Consider the following 26,740-nt stretch of genomic DNA (forward strand, 5'->3'; position numbering starts at 1 on the left):
GACTGGTGTCTGGCTGTTATAATCCTACATTTCTTCTTGCTAATGTGCACAAGCTAACTCAGGACTCTGGCGCTCTTCTTTCTAGGCTGGAATCGATGGGGAAAGCATCGGCAACTGTCCCTTCTCTCAGCGCCTCTTTATGATCCTCTGGCTGAAAGGAGTTGTGTTCAATGTCACCACTGTGGATCTGAAAAGGTAAAGGATGCTGCATTCATGAGCAATATGTTTCTCTGCAGGGAGAGAGAATCTCCCATGGTGGGGGGGGGGCGAAAACCTCGAGGCTCCCAGCAGCCTCCTGCTCACACCTTGTTGGCCAGAGCCCTAGTCACAAGGGAGGCTGCAAAAGCAAGCAACACCCTTGGAACAGAGCAAGTCCTGATTAGCAAGGAAGAAGGAGGGAATGGACAATGGGTATCTCGACTGAGAGTGTCTAGCACAGAGGTGGACGCAGCATCTAAAAATCTGGGAGTGAGCCATTCTGGTCCTACTAGTGCCCCCAACCTAGGGGACCCCAGCCAGACTTCAGAGGGAGAGGTTGAGTTTCCAAGGAGCTGGGATCCAGACCATTTCTCCCACTATGTTCCCATCTTTAGAACTCCTTAGTGTGAGAACTCTGGATTAGAGACTGGGATGGAGAGTTACTAGTGTTCTGCTTTTAAAGTGCATTTTTAATGGCTGTTAAAAATACGGGCATTGTTCACCATCACAAGCCACACTGTTTCCATCTTTCTTCTCTTTCCTCTCCTCCGCCTGTCCTTTAAATGTGGACTGGCTCAGGCTTACTCCCTGGGTCTTTATCACCTGCCACAGCTTTCCCCCAGTGAGCTTAGCATACTCTCCCTGTCACCTTTATGTCAATTATTCCATACCCAGAGCCCTGCTCTCGTCTAGATATTTCCACTTGCATTTTCTGTTATCGCTTTAAAATCTGTGTGTCAAAAATTGTACCTTCATTTTCCCTTTGAATTGGGGTCCCCTCCTGAATTCCTTTGTTCTTCCATTTTTCTAGGCACTGAAACGTTTCCAGCTGCCTTCTCTTGCCACCCCCATTGCCCATCAGTTGCCAAGCCCAGGGCATTCTCTCACCATGCTGTCTCTTACTTCCAGGCTCTCTTGTCCATTCCCAAAGCCCACACATGGTGTGGGTCCCACCACTGGCAGCTGGACTGTTTCTCTGTTCTTCAAACTGGTCTTCATCCTTCTGGTTTCTCTCTGTCTCTCTCTGATCCATCCTTTATATTATCATAAGGATATTCTTCCTAAAATAATCCTATAATCATGTGGCTCTCCCTACTCAGAAAACCTCCTGACAGTTCCCATTGCCCGCAGCATAAATGCATCTGCAGCCCTCCTTTGTCTTTGCCAACATTGTCTCCCAGGACCTACCTGCCTCTGGCAGGCTGGACCACCTTCTGCTGTCCTTGTCCCTCTGGCCTCCAGCCGTTGCCTGTGATGCTTCCTCTGTCTCACAGAGGCTCTCTGTTTTTCCTGAATGGAGAGATGGTGCCTAGCCCCCAGAAGCAAACCCCTCCCCTGGGAAACTTCTCCCTCCCCCCCACCACCACTCTCAGGCAAATCTATCCCTCAGCCTCCCTCCAGACTCACCCAGCATCTATGGTCCATTTTGCATCTCACCAGTTTACGATATCTACAATCCCGATGCTTTACAACTAGTGCATGCTTCCCCATAAAAAATCACATAAAGTGTAACCCTGTGAAGGAGATCTTATTTCTTCATTCTATATGAGGAAACGAAGACAGACACATTTAAATGACTTGTCCAAGGTGCCCACCTGGAATTGGAGGGGCTGCCACTAAAACCCCAATCTTCTTGGTTCAAATGCCGCATTCTTCAGGACACATCAGTTATGAAGTTTATTTGGTCATTCGCATCAGACCTTCAACTCCTCAAGGGCAAGTCGAGATCATGTTTTAAGTTTCTTTGTATCTGCCCTAGAAGCCAATTCATTCATTCGGGGCCCTGACTAATTTCTGTCAAATGAATGAAAACACACACGAAATGCAGATATTGTCTGTGACAACTACAGAGGGCAGACTTTTTTTCCTACAGTTGGAAAGATTGGCTTCCTTCAGTGGAGAACAGGAGGTCTTTAGAGTATCATCTGTGAAAGTAGACTTGTATTTGGCTGGGGATCAGCATGGGAGAGGGAACCATCCCAGCATTCCTTAGATCCTTACAAGGCTCTTTCCCAGCTGTTATCACATCCGATCCTGCCAACACCCTTTGAAGTGGGCCAGACAAGTATCACGACTCCAGTTTTATAGATAAGGAGAATTTCTTACTGAAAAAAAAATTTATATATATATATATATATATATATATATATATATATATGTATATGAATTAAGGAATTTTTAAAATGTATGATACAGTGAAGTTTAGCAATTCCTAATAAAACTAATTTCTTATCCTGGCACCACCATGTATTGGTGGAGTGACCTGGAATCTTCTCTTTTCTGAGCCCATTGCCTTACCTGTACAATGGGGATAAAAGTTATGCCTGGTTTCTAGAGTTATTGTGAGGATCTGATGGGGCAGGCCATGGACCACTTGCATTGTGTTGTACTGGCTTCTAGCAAGAACACCGCACATGTCGGCTCCTTTTAGCATCGTCCTGCCCTCACGGAGCTGGCAATCCACGTAGGGAAGGAGAACTGATATACATTAAATAATCTGTAAATTAGACTTGGCAATATGTAATTAAGTTCTAATTACATAATTTCATAACTGCTGAAGAGGGTCAACAAAGAGAGGGGGCCACCCCTGACCAGCGTCCGTTGGCAACGTCAGCTGAGTGACAGCGGTCAGGGCAGTACTTCCCAAGGATGCCAGACTCCAGAGCCCATTGTTCTCTTGAGTCCTAGGAAAAAAAAAAAAAAAAATCATCCTTAATCATTTCTGGATCTTTAAGCCCCAGAGAAGTCATTGCTGAAAAATAAAATCAGTATAGATTTTCCCTCGCTGCTGAGAGCCCAAGCATTGCTGCCTTGGGTGAGCTTTCAAAAACAGGAGGAGAAGGTAAAGAATGTCTGAAGGGAAGAACACTGACAAAGTAAACACAGGGACTAAGGAAATGAGATTTTAGAAATGCTTTCAGTGTCAATTGTCTGAGGAGCTCCAAGGGCCACAGAAGGCAGCTGGAGAGTCTGTGTGTTGTGCAAGGATGTGGGAGGGGCCCCTTAATTGAAATTCTTCTCTTCCCCTCCCAAGCTGATCACGCCAGGAATGTGTTTCATTACAGACTCCTCTTCCCCGTTGTTTACTCCTTTTCGGGTCCTCCATCTAATGTTTTCCATGCTCGCCTCCCACAGGGAGTGTGGCATTCTCAGAGAGAGCACTTGGGGTGACTGAAGGTCCAGCCCTGCCCGGGGAAGCTTCCATCATTATTTCTCCTCTTCCTCCCTCTGTCTTCTGTGCAGCCTTCTCCCTGCCCACTTCCCTCCATCCGTCCGCCAGCCCGTCTTCCCCTCGCTTTGCTCCATCTCTGCACCTCCATTCTGACCGGCTGTGGGGAGCCCAGAAGCTCAGCCTTGGACGTGAATAGGGACCCACGTCAAACACAAGGTCACTTCCTTCCCATTGCTCAAACCTTAAAGAACAGGGAAGCTCGTTCTTAGTGTAAAAGCCTGACTGAATTCATGAATATTTAAAGTTTGGGATTCTGCCTCGTGCATTTTTGTAAATGCTAATGGGTGAAGGACCTTTGGAAAGCAAAGCCCGACTTCCTCCCTGGGTATCAGAAGCTTGGTTGTAGCTTAGATAGTCACCTGTGATCACACTGCTTTTTCGAAGTCCATCCCGACTTGCTCCTCTCTCACTGAACTCCACCGGTTGGCTATCCTGTGTCACACCACATCCTTCCAGAATCTCTCCAACCTCCTCTGCCCTACGCCTCACACTGGGTCTGTTTTTGCCCACGGGCGTCTAATGGACAGTGCACCCTGGGCTTCCCTGTCCGTGAAGCACCCTGGTGTAAGCCACCCCTGCACCTTGCTCTCTCCACAGAAAGCCAGCCGACCTGCACAACCTCGCCCCTGGCACCCATCCACCCTTCCTGACCTTCAACGGGGACGTGAAGACGGACGTCAATAAGATCGAGGAATTCCTAGAGGAGACTTTGACCCCTGAAAAGTAATGAGCTGCTTGTTTCTGGAGCTAATGAGAGGGAGGGGGGTCCTTGTGCTTTTCTAGATCCTGGGGGAGATTTCCATCTCATCAATCCAGAGCCCAGGACCCTCTTTGCACAGAGAGTCCCGCATGGCCCTCCCCACCCCCAAAGGGATGCCAGTCTCAAACCTGCTCCACGAAGTCCAACCCCAAGAGTTGATGCCCCTTAACGCCAGGTCCCTGGGCCTGAGTGAAGGCCAAGGCTCCCTCATTGCAAAGCAAGAGCTGAAAGGCCGACGAAGTGAAAAGTCAGCCAGGAGAGAGGTAATCCCATGACTTAAAACCACACCAAGGTATGAATAAGAGTCATAAATCTGACCCTGTCAGGTCGGAGCCCATAAGTAAACATGAAAAACACTGACTGAAAGCAGTTCCTCTTCTGAAAACAAGCTCAGGGAGAGGAGAGACCAGAGGGCTGTGGGTTCTTGTCTGGTAGATAAGCTGCTCCTGATGGGAAAGAGGAGTGAAGAGAATAGAGGTGAATTCTAAAAGCTTCTGGAAGCTAGACTAGTTCATTGGACTCTACTGAAATCAGGGATTCAAACAATCACCTTTTTAAAAAAAACTGGAACAATAATATTACATATAGAGTAAGGTGTGCACGGACTTTATCCTGTAGGATAGTCACTGAAAAGCTTTAAGCAAAAGTGTTGGAGAATCTGTTTTCAGGCTTACTTTGGGGTATGGGGGAAGATGGGGCGGGCAGAGGAGGAAAAGCTCCTAGAAATCAACTAGGAGGGAGCCAATTGGTGACATTCCGGGTAAGACAGACTGGAGGGCTGGGCTAAGGCAGTGACACTGAAATGGGGGGAGAGGGGTAGGAAGGATTTTAGGACATACTTAGTAGGTAAAATAAGTGGGATTGACTATAAAAATGACCATCTTGCATTTATTTTAAAGTTTTATTTTTTATTTTTTAATCAAATTGTATACTTTATTTTTTATTTATTTATTTTTTACAACTTTATTGGAGTATAATTGCTTTACAATGGTGTGTTAGTTTCTGCTTTATAACAAGGTGAATCAGTTATACATATACATCTGTTCCCATATCCCTTCCTAAAGTTTTATTTTTTAATTGATATTTATATAGCCCTCACTTAGTGGGCCCTTAAAGGTAGGTGCTATCGTTATCCTAATTTGATAGCTGCGGAAACTGAGGATTGGAGAGGTTAAGTAACTTGCCCAAGGTCACACATCTAGCAAATCACTGTTAAATCAGAACTCCCAGTCGTGATCTAATTAAGCCTCAACCTTTTATACATTCTTCCTAAAAATGTATTCCTAGTCATCCACATTAGGACAGTTTACCTCCATACTGAGTGTGGAAAATTGCCTCAAGTCCAATAGACTTTAAAATAAATGCATTGATTAAATCAGCTGGGCAGCCCCTCCCATAACACCAGGCCAGCCACTTACTGAAAAGACCCCCAAGGGGCTCAGGCTCCTTCTTCCTCCCTTGGGACTCAACCTTATTGCGGGCTCTGGTTTGGAATCCAACAGCTGAAAATGAATGCTGTTTTCAATAACTAAATAGGGTTTGGACTTTGCCTGGGAGATCCAGAGGGGAAAGTGAACGATGAACATTTTCTCTTCTAGAAGTAATACCTGCACGCAGGAGTCCTTGCTTCCATCAAGGCCAGTAGGGAATGGGAAACTGAAACAATGCGGAGGCTGGATAGCCAGCCTGGTGGGTGGAGGCGTGCAGGGTTGGGCTGGGCTGGGCCTGGAGGCCTGGGGTCCACTCCTGGATCTGCCAGTGATGCAGTGTGACCCCTCGAACCAGTCCCTTTCTTGCTCTCGGCTTCCATTCCCTCCCCTGTGAAAGGATGACCCTTCACGCCCATCTTAACCAGGCTCCCTCAATCCCCGTCCAGCGGTGCCTTTGGGGGGCTGTTTCTCTAACTCAGGGCTCTCTAATCTACATCCCCAACAGGACCAAGGGGGCCCATGAGACCCCCCACCCCGAGAATTGTATACCCATGTGTTCAGGTAGATTCTTCCAGAGGAGGGCCATGATCAGATTCATCACCATATCATCAGATTCTGGAAAATTTCCATGATCCGATTCAGGCTAAGCTGTGCGGGACATAGACGCTGCCTCTTCACTTCTCTCTCCACCTGTCCTGAGCTCTGCTTCATCTGGTCCAGGTCCCTCTGGACTGCAATGTGTGTAGGAGGTTTTACTAAGTCCATTCCTGATGTGTCAGTGACCCTACGGTCCGCCACGCCACGGTAGCAGAACCTCAACACTCTTAAAATGCACAACTCCAGAAGGGCACCAAGGTGGGACCCTAGTAATGAGACCATCAACCATTTCAGAGCCCCCAGGAGTGTCCTTTAGATGCCTTTGTATGGATCAGACTGGGGCAGGTGCCATAATTACCTCCCAGGAAATGTCAGCAAACCTGTGCTTCAGCCCTGAAAAGGGAGACCAGCTGTTCTGCCCACAGCAAAGCCACCCACCTCGGCTGGCTTCCCACCAACTCTAGCTGGGAGGTCGGTCAGGTGGCCCATGTCCAGAGGCCCCAGGAGGAGGGCAGCCTGGCCTTCTGGTTCTCTAGGGGGCAGCAAAACCCCCGTTTCTGTTCCACAAACGCTGGTCGGCATGTGTTTCTCATCACACTGCTGTTTGTAAAAGCTGCCAGAGAGCCAAGAAATTGTGGGAGCCTTTTTCCCCTTAGCTTTATTTTTTAAAGGAAAAAACCCACATACAAACACTCCAGCAATCTTTTTAAAAGATCACATTTGGTTCCACAAAGCATTTGGTGTCAAAGTGAGGAATCTAGGAAGTCTCAAGAAGTTTCCAAATGAGACGAACTTCCATCCTTCTCCTTAGACTGACCCAGTTAATGCTCCACAGGGAAGCGTCGGGATTATTGTTGACATGCTGCCTTTACCTTTCATCCTCATCCTCGTGGAATGGCCCGAGTTAATGGGATCCAGAAGTGAGAGTCAGGAGACCAAAGTCCGGCCACCTTTCTACACAGCGCTTGTTGTATGAACTTGGCCAAGCCTCGTGCCCTCTCAGACCCTCCCCATTCCATCATCTCTGAAACTACATAGTCTCTAAGATGCCTTTCAGCAGAAGTTCTATGATTCCACGAATTTTTCAAAGTGCTTTCCCAGAGCTGGTTGCGGTTTGAAATAAACAGTGGTAAAAATTCAGGGGAGTGAACGGATAAAGTCTAGTTACATGTCTTGTCATTTAGTCAGTCAACTATCACGTGAGTATTAACAGTGCTCAGAGCCATACCAGAATTGGAAGACACTTTGAATTCATTATTTTAAGAAATGTTTATGGATATTTCATGATAGTAAAAATCACGAAGTTTCTTCTGATCCTCTGGGAGGTGGAGAAGCAGCCTCAGTACCAAGGACAGGATGGCATAGTGGCTGAAAGTACAGTAAGTCCCCTACATATGGATGAGTTCTGTTCTGAGAGCGTGTTCCTAAGTCCAATTTGTTCATAAGTCCAACAAAGTTAGCCTAGGTACCCAGCTAATACAATCGGCTATATAGTACTGTTCTGTAATAGGTTTATAACACTTTTCACACAAATAATACATAAAAAACAAACACAAAAAATAAAGAAAACATTTTTAATCTTACAGTACAGTACCTTGGAAAGTACAGTGGTACAGTACAACAGCTGGTGCTTCTTAACGGTACCAGCTACATCACTGCTGCTTTTACGCCTGCTTCCGGACATCTGGGGCTTGCAATAAAGATACTGTACTACTGTACTCTATACAATACTATACAGTAAAGTACACAAAAGCACAACGACTTGTAGAGGATGCATACACATGACAGTGTATGCCAGACATGTGAACTAACTTACATGATTGGACATGCGAACGCACGTTTGCATCTTTGAAAGTTTGCAGCTTGAAGGTTCGTATGTAGGGAACTTACTGTATGGGCTTTGGAGTCAGAATACCTTGGGTTCTAACCTGAACCACCAGGTTGTGCTACACCGAAGTAACAAATTGACCACAAAATCTCAGTAGCTTAACAGAATACAGGTTTATTTCTCACTCATGCAGAGTCTGAGTGGGTAGTGTGACCCTCTTCCATTCTGTAGCCTTTGAAATACATTTCTTCCAAGACTCCTTCAGCAGGGAAAGAGGGAGGAGAAGGGTGATGCAAAATATTTTTAAAGCCCAGGGTTATGAGTGGTTACATCACTTCTCCTCCCATACTATTGGTCAGAATCCAGTCACGTGACCCCAACCTATCTGAGAGGGAGGGGCAGGGAAATGCAGAGAGGCACATGGGTATTTAATGAGCATGTGTGGTCTCTGCTGCAGATAAATTACTCATTCCCTCTTTGATCTTTAATTCTTACATCTATAAACTGATGACGTCAAGTTGATCTGAACGACTATTATTGAAGATGATACTGCTTAACCTAGCACCTGACGTAGAGTCAGAGCTCATTATATGGCAGCTTGAAGAGCTAGAGAGGTCAGTGCCTCTTTTGTGACCGTCTCCCAGGTGTAATCATAAAAACAACTGGTGAGCTTAGGTCTTAAATCCACAGATCCCAGTGGTTGTCTTTTTATGAATAAGCCAGACCCCAACCACCTCCAAGGATCATTTGTTTAAGTAGCAGGGACAAGACAAGGCAAGCTCACAGTTCAGGAGCAGAAAAGTCAGAAGCATTAATCTGCTTCTTCAGTGAGGGTTTGGTGAGGTGAGGAAGCAGGAATAACAGAGAAGGGAGAGAGGGGACATCCTTCCACTTTTCAGCTTATTTGAAAATGGAGGGTCAACACTCAGGCTGCCAGAAGAGCCCCTGGAATCAGCAGAGGTCACCCCATGAGGACAAGATGACTGTTTCTCTTTTTCTCCAGTGTATACCCAATGCCAGGGACAGGGCTTGGCCCCTGGTAGGTGCTTACTGCATGTTGGTTTAGTTCCATGGAGTCCTTCTGTTCAGGGGCATGGTGGCCTATGGTTAGTCAGTGAGACATCTTTTGGGACTCTAAGCCAATCAGAGCATTTCCATCTGCAATCATATCTTATTTTTTTTTTTGCTACTATTTACCAAAAAAAATTGTTTTGATGAGTGGCCAACTGTTTTACTTCCCAGAATGAAGCTTAAGTGCATATCTAAAATGAATGCATTTGAAATAAGATATCTTAAAAACAGAGTGGGGAGAAATTTTCATTATTGAGAGCAGGGGCTGGCCAACTTTCCTGGAAAGAGCCAGGGAGCATTTTTGACTTTGTGGCCATAGAGTCTTAGTAGAGTAAAAGCAGCCATAGACAATATGTAAGTAAATGGATGTGGCTGTGTTCTATTTGTGAATGCTGAAACTTGAATTTCATATTATTTTCACATGTCACAAAATAATATACTTCTTTTGATTTTTTTTCAATTATTTAAAAGTATACAAAGTATTCTTAGCTCATGGGAGGTACATAAACAAATGTTGAGCTGGATGTGGCCCATAGGCCATCATTTATTCACCCTTGAGTTAGAGAAATTGCCCATCTCTTTGACTGTCACCAGATGACATCACAATCTTATTTCAAAGATGTTTCTATAAATGAAGTACTATTTGTTAGCCTTTTAGAGAAACAAAATGTACCTTGGAACCCACTTATTTTCATATTTAAAATGCAGTGTAAATATGGAGCTAAAATAAAAGCACTTAACATCCTGCACAGTAGCTGCCCCAAATCTAGTTACCAAACTCCGTAAGATTAATATTTGAAGACACACTTCCCACAAGGACAGTCTTCAAGTGGGACATTATGCTATAAAGTCACATCTCAATGAGTCATAGTGCTTAGAAAACAGGACGGCACTCGCATGGTCTCCCTGAGCACATGGCCCTTTTTTCGCCTGTCTTGGATTTGCTACCACCCAATCATGTTTGGCCCACACTGGCCATGAAGAAATGGTCAGATTAGTGGAAGTCTGATCAAATGATGGCATAAATTAAACAAACCCCAATAAACCCAAAGGAAAAATGCATTATCTAGGCCCTTCTCTCTTTACATGATTACCTTATCAAGCAAAAACAAGGAGCACTTGGTATATATTAAAATAATTTAAGACATTCCATTTTAAGAGCATGCCTAATTCTATGTGAGAAAGCCAAAATAGGGATGGATGATCCTAAATTCCCTTGTCTTGGAAGATTAACCTAGCATCCTGCAGGAACAATTGCTTTGTACCCCAAGTCAGAGCAGATGAATGGATGATTCCCAGGGTATTCAGGAAAATATGTGTGCAGAACCTGTGCAGAGCTCCCCCTCCCGGTGGTTGAGGGGAGTTCCTCCATGGTGCTCAGCCCAGCTCCAGAGGGTGTTTGGGAGCTTGGAGGGTAAACAGCAGAGTCGGTGAGAGGCCACAAGACATGGAACTTAAGATCTGGGCTTCCAGAGTGAAACTGCCTGGGTTGGGCTCCTGGGTCTGCCACCTAGCCACGTGAACTTAGATGAATTGCTTAGCTTCTCTGTGTCTCGTTTGTCTTCTGTGGGAAATGAGGCTAATGACAATACCAATGAAATTGTGAGGAGTAAATGATGAAACTGCGAAGGGGTTAGAACAGTGTCTGGCACGTAGTGGACACAGTACAAGTTAGCTTTTGCTGATATTGGAGAAGGGTCACTGCTTCAGTGCCCAAAAACTGGGTTCTCAGGGTCCCTCCACTATTTATTTCCCATGAGCCCTCAAATAGCCATTTAACCTCTCTGGTCTCCAGTTGCTTCTCCATAAAATGAGGACGATAATGCCTCTGTATCTGACTCTTGGCAGAGGACTGGACCCAGTGACTTTCCGTGGACTCGTCCAATGGCAGTATCTGAAATTTAACAGCCACCTAATATGGCCCAAGAGTGGGCGGTCCTAGCTAATGGTCAGTGGAGAAGCCAAAAAATGAAAGAACACAAATACTTGTTACAGGCATTTTGGTTCAAGTTATTTAAAACATTAAACCAAAAAAAAAAAAAAGCAACGATTTTGCATTTTAAACATATAAAGTAGCCAAATAGTTCGCAGTTCACACTATTCACCCAGAGATCACAAAGGTCCACATACTTGGTGATAATGATGACCAAGCAATTGTCCCCCATCTCCTTCCACCCTTGCCTGGCCATCCATGTAAAATGTTTGTGAAATAATATTTTTTGAAAATTAGAATGGCTTGTTTTGATGGTGCCAGTGGGGTCAAAGCAAGTTTGCCTCATTTGGCCTCAAGGCCAGTAGGAAAGAGCCCTAACCCCAGTTTGCCACTTATACTCTTCTGGCTTCAAAATGGAAGAATGCGTGAGGGAGAGGCGCTGGGTCATTGTAAATATATCTCCACGCCTGGAAATAAAACAGTTGTAAATGCTTGTCCCACTGACGTAGCCTGGTAGTTTCTGCATCTTATTCCTGCACACAAATAAGAAGAATATTTCAGAAGGGGACCATGGGTAGCATTCCTTTCAAGAGATGATTTCGAGGCCTCAGTGCCAAGGTGCCTAGCACCTCCTTGCCCCCAGAATTAGCTCCATGAAGCTAGGATTATAATCGCAGGCCTGGCAGTGGATAGTTATTTTAACATGGGTTGGGAAAAGTCTGGGACCCCACCTGATGCAGAGGAGAACTCATTGAGAATTTTGACTAAGGCCTGGGCATTGCTGCATTATTGTTGGTGGTCCCAGGAAGAGAACACACCCTGGACCCTCTGAGTGGTGCTGTGCTTCTCTGCCCACAGACTGCGTTCCTGGGCAGTTCTCCACACCTCACTGGACTCTAGTTTCCTCTATCATTGAACCAGAGATGCAAGTGCCCACCCTCCCTAGAGGATGGGATGGAAAAACCCCAAAAGATTTGTAGATCCTGCTAGAAACAATAGTGTTTCCTGCTAGAAACTCATCGTGAGGTGATGGGAAGGGGCTCTCCCTTAAAGGACCTCCGAGTTCTCACTGACCCTAGAACACTGGTCTTGCATTCCAGGTACCCCAAACTGGCTGCGAAGCACCGGGAATCCAACACAGCGGGCATCGACATCTTCTCCAAGTTCTCCGCCTACATCAAAAACACAAAGCAGCAGAACAACGCTGGTAAGTGGTTCCCTTCTACCCAGAGCCCCTGGTGGCACTGTCCCCTGCCCAGGGCATCTTCAGACACTCAGACCAGAGAAGCACCTGGAATCAGTGCTTTTATTCACTCACCCTGAGGCCCCCTTGATGCAGGAGAGTGGGTGGTAGATCTTGCTTTCTGGCCAGTGCAGGAGAAACGGCCAGTGAGCCTTACTGTGGAATTGGAGGAGAGATGCAGTTTGTGTTCTGAGCCTGCCTTAGTCCACATCATGATACACTGCACACAGGGTCCTGCCTCGGCCATACTACTGTCTGTTTGTCCCCAGTTCATGACCCTGCTGCGCTCACAGGAAGTCCTGTTTGGAACGACACATTGCAGCTTCCTTCTGGTCCCTGAAAGACTTCTCAGGGGGTTGACCAGAGCCCATGGTGGGACAGGGCAGTCACCATGGTGGTAAATGCTCAAGGCAGAGCCCGGCCCTCTGCATTCCCCCCAACGGCAAGCGCAGAAGGTGCTGGGAAGCCTCTTCTCCAAGCCCGGCTCATCCTCCACCCGGCCCTTTATTTCTAGCATTGGCCATAGAACTCGGACCTGGTTCTCTTGTGGTGCCTTCTCAGAGGGGTTTGAGCTCCTCATTTAAGTGGATAGCACTTTTAGTCCCTCACTTGAGTTGGTCCTTTAAGCATGAGCTGAAGCAATTTGAATAGAACTGTCACAATGAGCATGTGTAACTTTAGAACCGTGTTAGTTCCTGTGAGGAGAAGGAAGAAGGAAGAGGAAGTTTGCTTGCCCTCCGAATAGGAGGATGGAGCCCAGTGCAGAGCAAGGGCAGCACGAAAACTTCATGAATGAGTGAGTGAATGAATGGTGATTGGCTGAACAGCCAATCTTGAGTCTTCATGAATGAACCAGGAACTGAATGTATATCAGATGAACACACAATGGATCCTGAAACAAGGTGGTCCATTTGTTTGGACCCCCTTGGAGGAAACTGCTGCAGGACCTCAGAAGAGAAAGGCATCCCTTTGGACCAAAGTGACCAGGCAAGGCAGCCAGGATGAACTTTTGGCAGGAACAGTGGTGTGGTGGGAAGTAAATGATTCAGGAACAGCTGCTGTGGACCTGGATCCTATTATTTGGAAATAGAGTCTTTGCAGATGTAATTAGGTAACGGTCTCGAGATGAGGTGATACTGATTTCGTGTGGTCCCTAAATCCAATGACTGGTGTCCTTAGAAGAAGAAAAGAGGACACACAGAGATGGGGGTGGGGGCACGTGAAGACAGAGCAGGGATTACAGTGCTGCAGCCACAAGCCAAGGACTGCTTGGGGCCACCAGAAGCTGAAAGAGGCAAGGAAGCATTCCCCCAGAGCCTTGGGAGGGTACATAGCCCTGTGACACCTTGACTTGGATTTCTGGTCTCCAGAACTGGGAGAGGAGAGATTTCTGTTGTTTTAAGCCACCCAGTTTGTGGTCCTTCGTGGTGGCAGCCCTAGGTGGCTATGCAGCCCTCACAGCCATCGAACGGGTGAAAGGCAACCCCTGCCCTTGCCCTGCTGCAGACACAGAAGCAATGGGATGACAGTGGCTTGTCCTCGCCCCCAGGGGCTAAGCTGGCTCTCAACTCCAGTTTTCAGATTCCACATCCAGCGTCCTTTCAGCCGCAAATATCTTCCTTCATAGTCGTTGAAGCGCCAGCAGACAGATTGTCTTAGCCGAGTCTTCCAGACTTCTCAGGTTCTGAGTGGTATTTACATATGAGCCATATTTACAGTTCTCCTGCCCCAAAGCCAAAGCAACCACTGAACATCATGTATCAATCTCATAAACTGAGCACTCTCCAATTTTCATTGTTTCCGCTTCTTCTGTTTCACCCTGTTTTTCTCTGTGATGGGTCTTGCGCTTGTGACTCCTTCTCCCCTAAAACTCATTTGCACATTTCAAGACGCCAGTGTTTCTCTTGTCCCCAGTTGCCTGTCCCCCAGATCACAGTCCTCTGTGCTGTTCTCTCCTGCCTTTTAACAAGACACCAAGTTCTTCCTTCAGTGTGACTATAGCTTCCCCTGCCGCCCCCTTCACTTTTCTTCCCCAAGCCCACACCCTTAGTCCTGGTCAGCTGGTCAGCTGGCTCCGCAAGTTCTTAGTCTCAGCCAGCCAGCACCCGGAGCTCCGGTGGGCCCGTCCTTGAGCAGAGAGCAGCATCCCTCTCGCGCTGGGCTTCGAGAGCTGGCACCATGGCCCCACCCCACCCAGCCGCTGGCCTGTGAGACCATCCACACCCTGTCTCTGCTTTGTCCGAGCTCTGTACTCACAGGTCTCTGCAAGGGCATCAACCTCAGCCCCCAGGCTTCCCCTGACAGCCTTCTGCATCTTCAGCTCTGCGTTTGTTTTTCCAACGTCCTTTTTTCAGACTGTCCCTTTTGTGTTTTCAATTTTTTTTTTTATCTTGAGCAGAGCCCTCTCTCCACCTAATACCCCAGCACCCTCCACCCAGCCCCCCAACACACTGACTGTCTTCTTGGACCTTTTCTGCCCTTTCAACAACAAAGCGTGAAAACACCCCACACTGTGACCTGGTTCTACATGATGGATCAGTTCTCCACTCCCGTGGTGGATACAGAAACCACCATTCAACATTTCCCTGTTGTTCACAAATCCTCAAAAAAGACCCCAGCTACTGGAACTCAAGACCCCATCCTGGAGGAGCCATCCACAGCTAGCCCCCAAGGGAGTTGTCCGTTAGTTAGGACGTTCAGTCATTCATTTATTCATTCAACAAATACAGATTACACGAAGTGGATCCAAGTCTGAGCTAATGTATAAAGGGTGGTTCTTGTGTGCCAGGCACCGGGCTGTGTTCTGGACTTGCCAAGACAAATGAGACAACATCATTGTCCTCTATAAACTAACCATCCACAGGGGCCTGTGAAACATACAAACATGCAGTTACTGACCTGGGTTTGAGTCCCAGATCTGCCACTTACAGCTGTACCACTTTGCCTGAGAGGCTTCTCTCTGAGCCTCCGTTTCTGCATCTGTAAAACATACTTCATAATGCTTTCAATTTCATCAATCTGACAAATAAGGCCATTAATAGCATAGCCAAGGTCTGTCATGCAGTCATTTATTTATAAGTTAATGCATGTAAATCCTTTAGCACACTGCCTGACACATCATAAATGCTTTTCAAATGTTAACTTTGATTATTACTAGAGCAAACATGAGACAAACACGAATACTGGCATCAGAAACTGCTGCTGCAGCTCTTACTTTTTGACCCCTAATCAGCACTTCCAAACCTCCCACTCATTTATTCTCTTTTCTACTTGTTTAATTTTGTTTCCCATTTTCTTGGTGCATTTTCCTCCTCTCCAAAGTATACAGTTGCTCCCTTGGTCCATGGATGCAGAATCTGCAGATTCAGAGGGCTGACTGTCCTGTGCCACTTTATAAAATGGACTTGAGTATCTGTGGATTTTTGATACCTGAGGGCATTCGTGAGTGAGAAGAGCTCTAGGGATGACACCCAAGGATCACCCACAGCTGTGGGGTCAGAAGGGTCTGAGGAAGCGGAGCCAGGGAGGAAGATTAAGAAGCAGTAGCAAGTGCGGAAGGGGGCGGGGGGTCAGGGGATCGTGAAGATGAGGAAGAAAAACTTTATGGAAAAGACTGATCTATGATATAAGACACTGCCCAGGTCATGGGACGCTTTGCCTTTTTTTTTTTTTTTTTTTTGAGGGTGCGGGGTACGCAGGCCTCTCACTGCTGTGGCCTCTCCCGTTGCGGAGCACAGGCTCTGGACGCACAGGCTCAGCGGCCATGGCTCACGGGCCCAGCTGCTCCGCGGCATGTGGGATCTTCCCGGACCAGGGCACGAACCCGCGTCCCCTGCATCAGCAGGCGGACTCTCAACCACTGCGCCACCAGGGAAGCCCGGCTTTGCCTTCTGTGTTCAGCTTTCTGGACCTGTCCTCAGGCATCCTTCTCCGACTGCTTCTCTCATCTGCATCAGCCCATAACTCAGACCCTACTCAACGGGACAGCCAGGCTGACCCACGAGCACAGGCCCTTCTCCCTTGGAACTCGGAGGTGCAGCGAGAGACCAAGAAACCACATGGCCCGAGGAAGGGCGTCTTGGAGACGGGAGAGAGCAGCCCTGCATTTAGATTTGGCTGCAGGAATCCCTGCCCTGGGCCCCGCACATTTGTGTTTCAATCTTGCAAGGAAAGGTTTTGTCATTTGTTGAGTCTCGAAGGTTTATAGAATTCTGAAGCAGAAGGATGGTAGGGAGGGCGCAAGCATCATCCATCCCACCTTTGGCATGTCCGGTGACAAGCTTGGAGTTAGCCGTGCTCAGCTCTGCCCTGCATCCTGCCTCTGCCTGGCAGAGGCCACTTTCAGCCATGCTGGTGGCCCCATCTCTAATGTCCTCCCTCTCTCTCTGTGAGTACCCATCCTGGCACTTCTCCGTTCACCTTCCTCAGAGATGCCACCATGGCACACAGACCCCAGGCAACCCAAGGCCGGGCAGCAGCCCCCAGACTCAGCAGTTCCGGCTCCCCTCGCTTCCCAGCCCCACAACTTGCTAAGCGCTCTGCCCGCTGGGATGTCAGTTTGGTGTATCCCTTCCCTCGAGGGGTTTCTTTGACACGCTACTTTACCTTGTCACTCCCACTCTTCTTTGTCGTCTTGTAAGAGGACCTGGGCTTTTCTCTCTGAATATCCATCTTGTATTTTGCATTTTTTACCCTCAAGCTGCTGTTTGAACAGACTCTTAAAAACCTCTGCCAAACCCCTCGGCTTTCAAGAAACTCATTTTAGCTATTTATTCTAATCTGGGCATAAATGACTATATTTTACTTTCTTTTCCCCCACCTCTCTTTTTCCTTCTGCTTCAATCCTATCCATTCTACTGGTTTATTTCACTTTTTGTACATACTGCAGGGTCCAGGCAGTTAACAAATGGATCTCATGTGTGTTTTTAGTTCTCTATTTTTTTTTTGTGTGGTATGCGGGCCTCTCACTGTTGTGGCCTCTCCCGTTGCGAAGCACAAGCTCCGGACGCACAGGCTCAGTGGCCATGGCTCACGGGCCCAGCTGCTCCGTGGCATGTGGGATCTTCCCAGACCGGGGCACGAACCCATGTCCCCTGCATCGGCAGGCAGACTCTCAACCACTGTGCCACCAGGGAAGCCCCTAGTTCTCTATTCTTATTCGCTATTTTAAAAGTTCTTTTTTAATTCCTCCAGCCCTATCACGTGTCCCTAGATATAGTTAATATCCCTGCCACGTGACCATCTCATTTTTGGCTTGTGTCTCATTCTCATGTACTTTCCCCCATTTTCCATCACCGTTCCTTTATCCTTTGCACAAGCCCATGTCCACGGGGCTCTCTTCCCCTGCTAAGAGGTCTAAAAAGTCCCAAACCCCTCTGTTTGTATCTAATCCATAGATCATATGCAGCCTCGTGGCTTTTCCTTCCTACATTTACATATTCCTTTTTCACACATCTGATACAGGCTGCCTGTACCACCTATTTCTGTGCTAAGTGGTGTTTTTCCCAATTCGGATGATTTTGGTCTTTCAACGCTCCCTCGAAATTCCCTCATCTCATCCCCCCTCAAGTCTGGCTTTCTCTCTTATTTCCGCCTCTGTATGCGACCGTCTTGGGGGCTTTCTTTCTAATTTTAAAATGTATACTCCACTTGTCCCAGAATGGCTTTATAGCCACCCACAGGGACACGTAAAGCTCTGCAAAGCAACATATCCTAGAGGGAGGTGAGAAAGAAAAACAAGGCAGGTCATAAAATGAGCTCAGGGCGAGCAAGACAGGAAAGGCAGCTCCCAGAGCCCCTGTGCTGAATGCAGACGGCAGACCACGAGACCCTGGCCAAGATGAAAGCAAACCAGCCTCCCAGGAGAATGACGAGTATTCCTGAACTGGGGCTTGAGTCGTAGTCATAGAGGAGCTGTTATTGTCATCTTTGTCCATTTCCTCCTGTGACTCCCCTTCCTGTTCTCTTGGAGCCCAGGCCCGCTGACTTCATGCCAGTATGACTTCTCCGTCTTCACCCCGCCCTGTGGCTGCACCCCTCCCCATCTGTCTTCTCTTCAGTCCTCACTACACCTGACATCCATGTTCTTCTTTTTCCTGCCTAGGCCTGTTTCTCTCTCTGTCTTTTTTAATCTCCTTCATAGACAGAGTCTTTTTTTTTTAAGTTTCTTTTTAAGTTTTTTTTTTTTGATGTGGACGAATTTTAAAGTGTTTATTGAATTTGTTACAATATTCCTTCTGTTTTCTGTTTTGGTTTTTTGGCCATGAGGCATGTGGATCTTAGCTCTCCGAACAGGGATCAAACCCTCACCCCCTGCACTGGATGGTGAAGTCTTAACCATTGGACCACCAGGGAAGTTCCCCATAGACAGATTCTTAAATCCACACTCTGTATCTCCATTTATTCAGTTTCCATGCAACCCAATCAGGGATGGCCTAGACCAACCTTCATAAGTGTCATCAGTGGTGCACGTGGGGCTAAATCCAACAGGCATTTAATTAATTAATTAGCTAATTAATTAGTTTATTTATTAATTTATTTTTAGTATAGTTGATTTACAATATTGTGTTAGTGTCTGGTGTACAGCAAAGTGATTCATATATATATATATATGTATATATATATATACCTATTCTTTTTCAGATTCTTTTCCATTGTAGGTTATTACAAGATGTTGAATATAGTTCCCTGTAGGTCCTGGTTATCTATTTTATATATAGTAGTGTGTACTTGTTAATCCTGAACTCCCAATTTAGCCCTCCCCCTCCCCCCCCCTTTTTTTTGCAGTACGCGAGCCTCTCACTGTTGTGGCCTCTCCCGTTGCGGAGCACAGGCTCTGGATGCGCAGGCTCAGCGGCCATGGCTCACGGGCCCTGCCGCTCCGCGGCATGTGGAATCTTCCCAGACCGGGGCACGAACCCGTGTCCCCTGCATCAGCAGGCGGACTCCCAACCACTGCCCCACCAGGGAAGCCCCCCTCCCTTTTTTTTAATTGACACATAACCTTGTATTAGTTTCAAGTAGACAACATAATCATTCAATATTTGTATTCATTGCAAAATGGTCACCACAATAAGTCTAGTTAACATCCATCACTACACACAGTTACAAAATTTTTTTCTTGTGATGAGAACTTTTAAGATCTACTCTTCTAGCAACTTTCAAATATGCAATACGGTATATTATTAACTATAGTCGCCATGTTGTACATTACATTCCCAGGGCTTATTTATTTTATAACTGGAAGTTTATAGCTTTTGACCCCCTTCACCCATTTTGCTTGCTCCCCAACCCCTGCCTTAGGCAACCACCAATCTGTTCTCTGTTATCTATGAGCTCTGTTTTTTGTTTGTTTTGTTTTTAGATTCCACATATAAGTGAGATCATACAGTATTTGTCTTTCTCTGACTCATTTCACTTAACATAATGCCCTCTAGGTCCATCCATGTTGTTGCACATGACAGGATTTCCTCCTTTTATGGCTGAATAATATTCCAGCGTGTGTGTGTGTGTGTGTGTGTGTGTGTATGTGTGTGTGTGTATACACATATATATCACATTTTCTTTATCCATTCATCCACTGATGGACACCTAGGTTGTGTCCATGTCTTGGCTATTGTAAATCACGCTGCAGTATACGTGGGAGTGCAGATATCTTTTTAAGTTAGTGTTTTTGTTTCTTTGGATAAATACCCAGAAGTGGAATTTTTAGTGTTTTTGTTTCTTTGGATAAATACCCAGAAGTGGAATTGCTGGATCATGCCTGTCTCTTTTTATTATGACTGATGGCCCCCTGTGCTGTGTTTGCAAAGATATCCCCCTTTCTAGCTATGGAAGACACTGGGATATCCTAACATACTCCTGCTAAAATATTTGCCCTAGTAAGATACTTCTAACTTCCTAAATAAAGTCCTAAAGCCCCTTCCTTGGACACCCATGATGTGCTGGCCCCAGTGCTATGTATTTAGTGTCCCGTGCTTGCACTGAATTGTCTCTCTAGCTGTTGACCTTTATTAGTTGTAAGTGCAGTGGCCATATTTTCCAAACTGAAAAATCGCATGTCTAACAAATTGCCTTCATTGAAAATAATCAAATTATAAGAAATCAGTACTGTCCCAGAAAATCCAGGACATATGTCTCCAAATGAAAAGCACCTGGCTTTTTGGTCCCCAGTCCAAATCCACACCTGGCTGCCACTGTGGGGGGGAAGGCAAGTGCATCGCATTTCCTGCCACCTCCTGGCCCCACATCCTTGACCAGACAAATGAGTGTCCATTAGCCATGAGCTTCTCTGAGCAGTCTTGGTTCTGTTTCCAAATAAGGATCAAGGTTTCCTCCCTTCCTGAGGCTTGTGTCAGCAGCTTCACTTCCTGGGACCTGGAAGCAGGTAGCAGGCGCCCTGGGTTTATTCTGAGAAAATTGATAGTCACAGCCACGTATCCTGAAGAAGACCCTCAGGGTATCTAGAAACCTCGGTGAGCTCATCTCATCATTGGACTGGTCATTCTCTCCAGATGGACATGTGACTGAAGGCCTACATCATGGTTATCAACACAATATCAATTACTCTCATCCTGCCTCTCTCGCCCCCAGCATCTCCAGGAGCCCTCAGGAAAGGCAGCTTGAGCAAACCAGCCACAGCTGAATTCCTTACTCCTTCCTTGTCTCCATCCTCCATTCAGGCCCGAATCTTCAAATCACTCCTGTCTTCTCTTCTAAGAGGTGCCCCCCGAAGTGGGCCATGCTCCGGGCGGATGCTAGTAGAAAAAGAATCTGCCTGTAGCACTGGCAATCTTTCTTTCCCTGCCATGTTCTCCAAGGCTCATGTCTGCATGAGCTCACCCCTGACCGCAGCCTGCCTGGCTCCATCAGACCAACACACAGATTCCTCCTGCGTCCAGCTCTGCACATGCTTGCCCCTGCGTCAAAGTGCCTCTTCCCTAGCACAGCCCCTCACTCCCTTTTAATAAGATCTGTAAGACCCCTTAAGTACATATATTAAACAAGACAATCCCCATTGGATGTATAGAAAATTGAGGATCACAAGACTTCAGCTCAATATTAAGAAGTTTACAATTAAATCTGCAGAATGGGCCACTAACTAAAGAAGAGAGGGTCCCGTCAATGGAAGGATACAAAAAGAGACTGGACCTTCAGAGGTTGGACCTTTGCCTAACCTAAGTGGTCGACTATTATAAGACACTTATTTTAAGTACCACTAAGAAACAAAAAGTGCCTTCAAGTAAACAAAAATGCTTTCACTTAAACTCTAAGATTTTCATGGTAAGATGCAGTCTGATTTCGAAGACGTCAAATGTGAAAAAATGTGCATCTTAGTCTCAATGAAATATGGAAGGCAACTCCCATAGCCCTTTTTAAGTCTAACATTCCGTTACTTCCTAGAGGCTAAGCATGAAATGTCAAACCCTCCCTTCTGCTTGACCTTCAGCTACCCTGTTGGAAGGAAAGCGAATTGAGGTCAATACTGCTTCCAGATCCCTCTGGGATGGCTGTCCTAACCCCATATCCCTTTGTCTCTCCTGCCTGGAAACAAGTAGTGCTTATCTCTTAGCTCAGGGTTTGGCAAACTTTTAGACTTTTCAGGCTCTGCAGGATGTCGCCACTGCTCAACTCTGCTGCTGGAAGAATAAAGTGGCCACGGACAATATGTAAACCAATGGGTGTGGCTGTGCTCCGATACAACTTCATTTATGGCACTGAAATTTGAATTTCACAACATTTTCAGGGATCACAAAGTATTATTTTCTTTTGACTTTTTTTCAACCATCCAAAAATGTAAAAACCATTCGTAGCTTCAGGGCAGTGCAAAAATAGGCAGTAGGCTGGATTTGGCCCTTGGACTATATAATTTGCTGAGCTCTGCCTTAGGCAGTCCAGGGCTACAATAGCAGATTCTCTTAATTTCTATGCCTCTCATCCTCCTCATCTCTAGTATAGAGACTATAATAGTGTCCTTTTTTGCATTGTCATGTTAATTAAACGAATGAATACATTAAAGCACTTCAGCCAGTAGGCACCAATAGGTGATGGCTATTACTGCTTCTGCTATTCATTTCATGCATCCTGCCCCAGATTCCATGGTACCCACCCTTTGGACTGGGCAGTCCAGCTTTCCCGGTAATGTAGAAGTATGTGCTGCCCTCTTCTGGCAGGTGGAGGAATCAGCGTGAGGGACAGCTCATCATGTTTTAGTGTAAGGAAACCTATGGACTTTTAAGCATCTTCTGCGTTCAGGGACTCGGTTATCCTGAGCTTTTGTTGGGAGTTCCAGAAGAGGCCAGGTCTCCTTCGGGGGCTCGAAGCCATCTTGCTTTCTCTGTCCCCCTGCACCCAGGGTGAGGCATGTGTCCCAGGCCTGATGGATCCTCCAGAGGTCGCTGGCTGCCTGGTGATAAGCTGTCCTCCATCAACTACTTCTTTCTCCCTTGCCTCTCCCCACTCCATCACCTCCAGTCTTTGCTTTTATGACCTTCCTTGACCTAAACTAGGACAGTATTTGAAAGGAGTCGGAGCGGCCTGGGAGGGCCGTTAGCCCAGAACTCACGAGCCCTTTACTATCAAAGCCCCCCGTGCTTTTTCCTGCGGCCTCGTGAAAGCCAGCTTCTGTGGGGGTGCAGTGGTGGAGCGTTTCCCCAGATTCCCCAGGATGTGGCAAGCCGCGTTCAGACGCCAGTGTGTGCATTTATTATTCCAAGCCAACCGTTTCCATCCCAGGAACTTCCTTCCTTCACCTCTTCCTCGCTCCTGCCCTCAGCCCCAGGTCACGGTGGGCCCAGGCTGGAGGCCAGACCTGCCCAAGGGGATGGGCACGACCCTCCCTTATTCAGCCTGATGCTCAGAGATGGAAGCTAAGGCAAGATGTCAAAAGGAGAAGGAACATGCGTTGTAATCGCGCTGCTCAGAGACAGAGGTCCTGAGGTGGCGTGGGCTTCCAGATCTAGTCTATAAGAAACCCCAACGTTTTCTTCTGGAGGAAGATAGCTGTGTCCAACTCGGGACAATGGGTTCCCTGGAAGGAGGCCCGAGCCCAGGCTGTTATCACGAGGGCATCTCCGGGGTGGTCCCTGGACTACCACAGAGCGGAGGGTAACGAGGGGGCTGTCCTCCCACTTCCTCACAAAGCAGCCATTTCTGTCTCATTTCAAAAACGCCTCTAGTCATAAAGGAGCCCTTCAGGCTGCCTTCCTTGGCCACCCTTGCGTGCCCAGGGCCAACTTGGGGTATTTTGTTTGTTTGTTTGTTGGGTTACCGTTTTGCTTTGATTAACGGTCTTACGAGGAAAAATAACCTAGGCTCGGGGGGACCCACCTCCGAGGTGTGGAGCGCCCTGCAGAGATGCTCGGCTGTCTTCACACCCACGGAGGGTCCTTGAGGCTAAGAGCCGGAAGGAGGGGAAGGGTCGAACAATTCCTTTTGGCACCTACCAGCGGTTGCCCAGAGCATCCCTCCAGAGGGTCTTTGATTTGGCTTACGATCAAGGCCGTTGCTGGCCATGTCGAATTTCACAGATGTTGCTCCTGAAATGAAGTCTTCAGGAAGGCGGTTGGTGGCACTGGGCTGTTGAAGGCGGCGGGCCTGGGGAGGGAGGAGGGGGGAAGGGGGATGGCAAGCAGGGTCCTGTGTGGGTGGGCGCATTCATTAGTGGAGAGAGCCGCCGTTAGCTGTGTGGGCTCCCGGCAGCAGAGCTGAGACCACCAACACCATTCCATGTGCTGGAATTTCCCGCCGTCTGACCAGAACGAGCTCGCCTCGCCTGGCCTGGCCTCGGATCAAGGCCTGGGGAATAAGGAACATTAAATGACTAATTCGAACACGAGTTCAGTGCTCTTGCACCTCGGGCTACCGTTACTTTGTCCTGTGCAACAGATACAGACTCTTATACAGTCTGTACGTGGGAACTCAATCTCTACCTTTCTCTCTCTCTCCCCCTCCATGCAGACATACACACACACAAACAGCTAGTGTGTGTTCTGATGTTTCTATGTGCCAGCTGAGGCCATTACATAGCTCTTTAAATAAACAGGGTCATCGATCAATTAATCTGAGAAAAAAAAAAAGTGCTTGCGTGTAAAGTTGTGTTAGTGCCAGGACATGATGGAGTAGCTTTGCCGTTAAGCCCCATGGTGTTCAGACCACAGAAGCGTGGGATGCGTGTGGGTGCAGGTGTCTACATGTCGTTGTGCGCGTACCGGTCTGGAGGGCTGTAGTTGGTTTATACGGTGACTGCACTCATAGTCCCTCATCTGTGATTAGAACGTAGCTTTGAGGGAAAAGTCCCCCTCTTCTCTGTTGACTCTCGGTGGAGAATGGCTCTGGGGAAATGAGCACGTAGAATGGGTTCCCCATTTGTGGTGGAGCTGGGGCTGAAAATGACAAGATGTGAAATCCAGGTAGTGGGTTGAACCTTCTAACCAAAATTTCAGATTCACCCCAATTATGAATCCTCCTTGTCAAATCTGTCGCGATCTTATCCAGGCAGGATGGGCAACATTCTCTCCATTTCACACGAGGAAAGCTGAAGCGTGGATAAACTGTTCAGAAGACATGATGGAGCCAGAGATGGACACAGGGCAAACCAGGCATTTCTCAGCTTTTAAACTCTTTTGCTAACAAACTAGTAATACTAAAACATAAGAATTGAAACCAGGGGTTAAATCCAGTCTGGTATTTATCAGCAACTTAGAGAGGATTATTTATTTATTCACTTATTTAAAATATTTTATTTTCTTCCTTCTTTTTTTATTATTTATTTTCTTTATCTTTTTGGCTGCGTCGGGTCTTAGTTGCGGCACGCAGGATCTTTGTTGAGGCATGAGGGATCTTTCGTTGTGGCGTGCAGGCTTGTCTCTAGTTGTAGTACGCAAGCTCCAGAGCGTCTGGGCTCTGTAGTTGTGTTGTGTGGGTTCCAGAGAGCGTGGGCTCTGTAGTTTTGCAGCATGCGGGCTCTCTCGTTGAGGCGCCCAAGCTCAGTAGTTGTGGCATGCGAGCTTAGTTGCCCTGCGGCATGTGGGATCTTAGTTCCCTACCAGGGATGGAACCCGCTTCCCCTGCATTGGAAGGCAGATTCTTTACCACTGGCTGGACCACCAGGAAAGTCCTGAGGATAATTTATTGAAAAACAAAGTTGCTACACAGAATATTGACTTTAAAACCTCTAGCTTTCTTTAAAACCCTGCTCTAGAACTGTCTTTCTGGAAGGCATCCCAACCCACCTCCGGCCTATTGGTGAGTTCAGCCTGAGAAGCCTCATGAACTAAAGAGACACATAAGTTCAGGACTTAAGGCTCAAGTGGCACTTCACTCTGCCTTGTGATCCAGACCATTATCCAACTTGAACGTACATTTGAATCCCCGAGGGGTCTTGTGACAATGCAGATATTGATGGGTCTAGGGTGGGGCCTGAGGGCCCCCAGGTGGTCCTGATGCTGCTGGTCCAGGACAGAGCTTTGGGAAGTAGGGTCTCATTCATCATCCTCATCCCCAGAGCGCAGCTCATCATCTAGCCCAGAACAGGTGCTCAATAAACATTTGCTAAATGAATGAACGAACCATATCCCAAACACCTCGAGATGCCCCAACCCTCTCTGCTCATTTACTGAGAGAGGATGGAAGGGCTGACCCTGCTTCACCCATGTCAGGAGCATTTCCTCCAGGATGCTTCCCGTTCCAGCCTGTCCTGCACTCACCTTTAAGCCTGTCCCACTGTACAGCCCCTTCCATTCTCTTGGTTACCCCTGACACTTCCCAAGTCTCCTTTTAAATTTTATGATACTCTATAGCTAGAACTGCCTCCCAGCTGGGAACATGTCATGCTTATATAACCTCTGTTATATTAAATCCAGTATCATGGTAGGAAAAAAAAAAGAAAAACCTCATTTAAAACCAATCAGTAGGGCTTCCCTGGTGGCGCAGTGGTTGAGAATCCACCTGCCGATGCAGGGGACACGGGTTCGTGCCCCAGTCCGGGAGGATCCCACATGCCGTGGAGCGGCTGGGCCCGTGAGCCATGGCCGCTGAGCCTGTGCGTCCAGAGCCTGTGCTCCACAATGGGAGAGGCCACAACAGTGAGAGGCCCGCGTACCACATTAAAAAAAAAAAAAAAATCAATAAAAGTGTAAAAATCTGAACAGTTCCCCCCATGAAGACTGTCAGTGTGGGTGGTGGTGTTGGCTTAAATGGTATTTTTCTTGTCACCCTCATTTTTATAACTACATTCAAGGAACGTTATATTCGGTGTTAAAGGTGAAACATCACCAAGAGCGGGGAAAGTAAGCACCCAAGACTAAATTCTAGTGTTCTTCCAGCCAGAAGCCAGGGGTCAAATTATTTTTCTAGGAACTCCTAGTTGAAGAAGCATTTAATGATCTGGATCATAGTAAGAAATGCGTTTCTCTGTGCGCATGTCCAGAACGCCTTCCATTCCTGAAT

The 26,740-nt window shown here is 47.1% G+C and overlaps 1 protein-coding gene across 2 annotated transcripts in view; it reads left to right on the forward strand.

Annotated features, from left to right (window-relative positions):
* The window catches only part of CLIC5 (chloride intracellular channel 5), a 160,134-nt gene that overhangs the window by 112,320 nt on the left and 21,074 nt on the right, over positions 1 to 26,740 (forward strand). For both annotated transcript variants that reach the window (XM_060109968.1, XM_060109969.1), the window contains exons 2-4: positions 86 to 195; positions 4,028 to 4,153; positions 12,150 to 12,256. In XM_060109968.1, the coding sequence (XP_059965951.1) occupies positions 86 to 195; positions 4,028 to 4,153; positions 12,150 to 12,256 (343 nt within the window). The remainder of the gene's footprint in view (positions 1 to 85; positions 196 to 4,027; positions 4,154 to 12,149; positions 12,257 to 26,740) is intronic.

Source organism: Mesoplodon densirostris, chromosome 10, assembly GCF_025265405.1.
Source record: "Mesoplodon densirostris isolate mMesDen1 chromosome 10, mMesDen1 primary haplotype, whole genome shotgun sequence".
NCBI classification, from domain to species: Eukaryota; Metazoa; Chordata; class Mammalia; order Artiodactyla; family Ziphiidae; genus Mesoplodon; species Mesoplodon densirostris.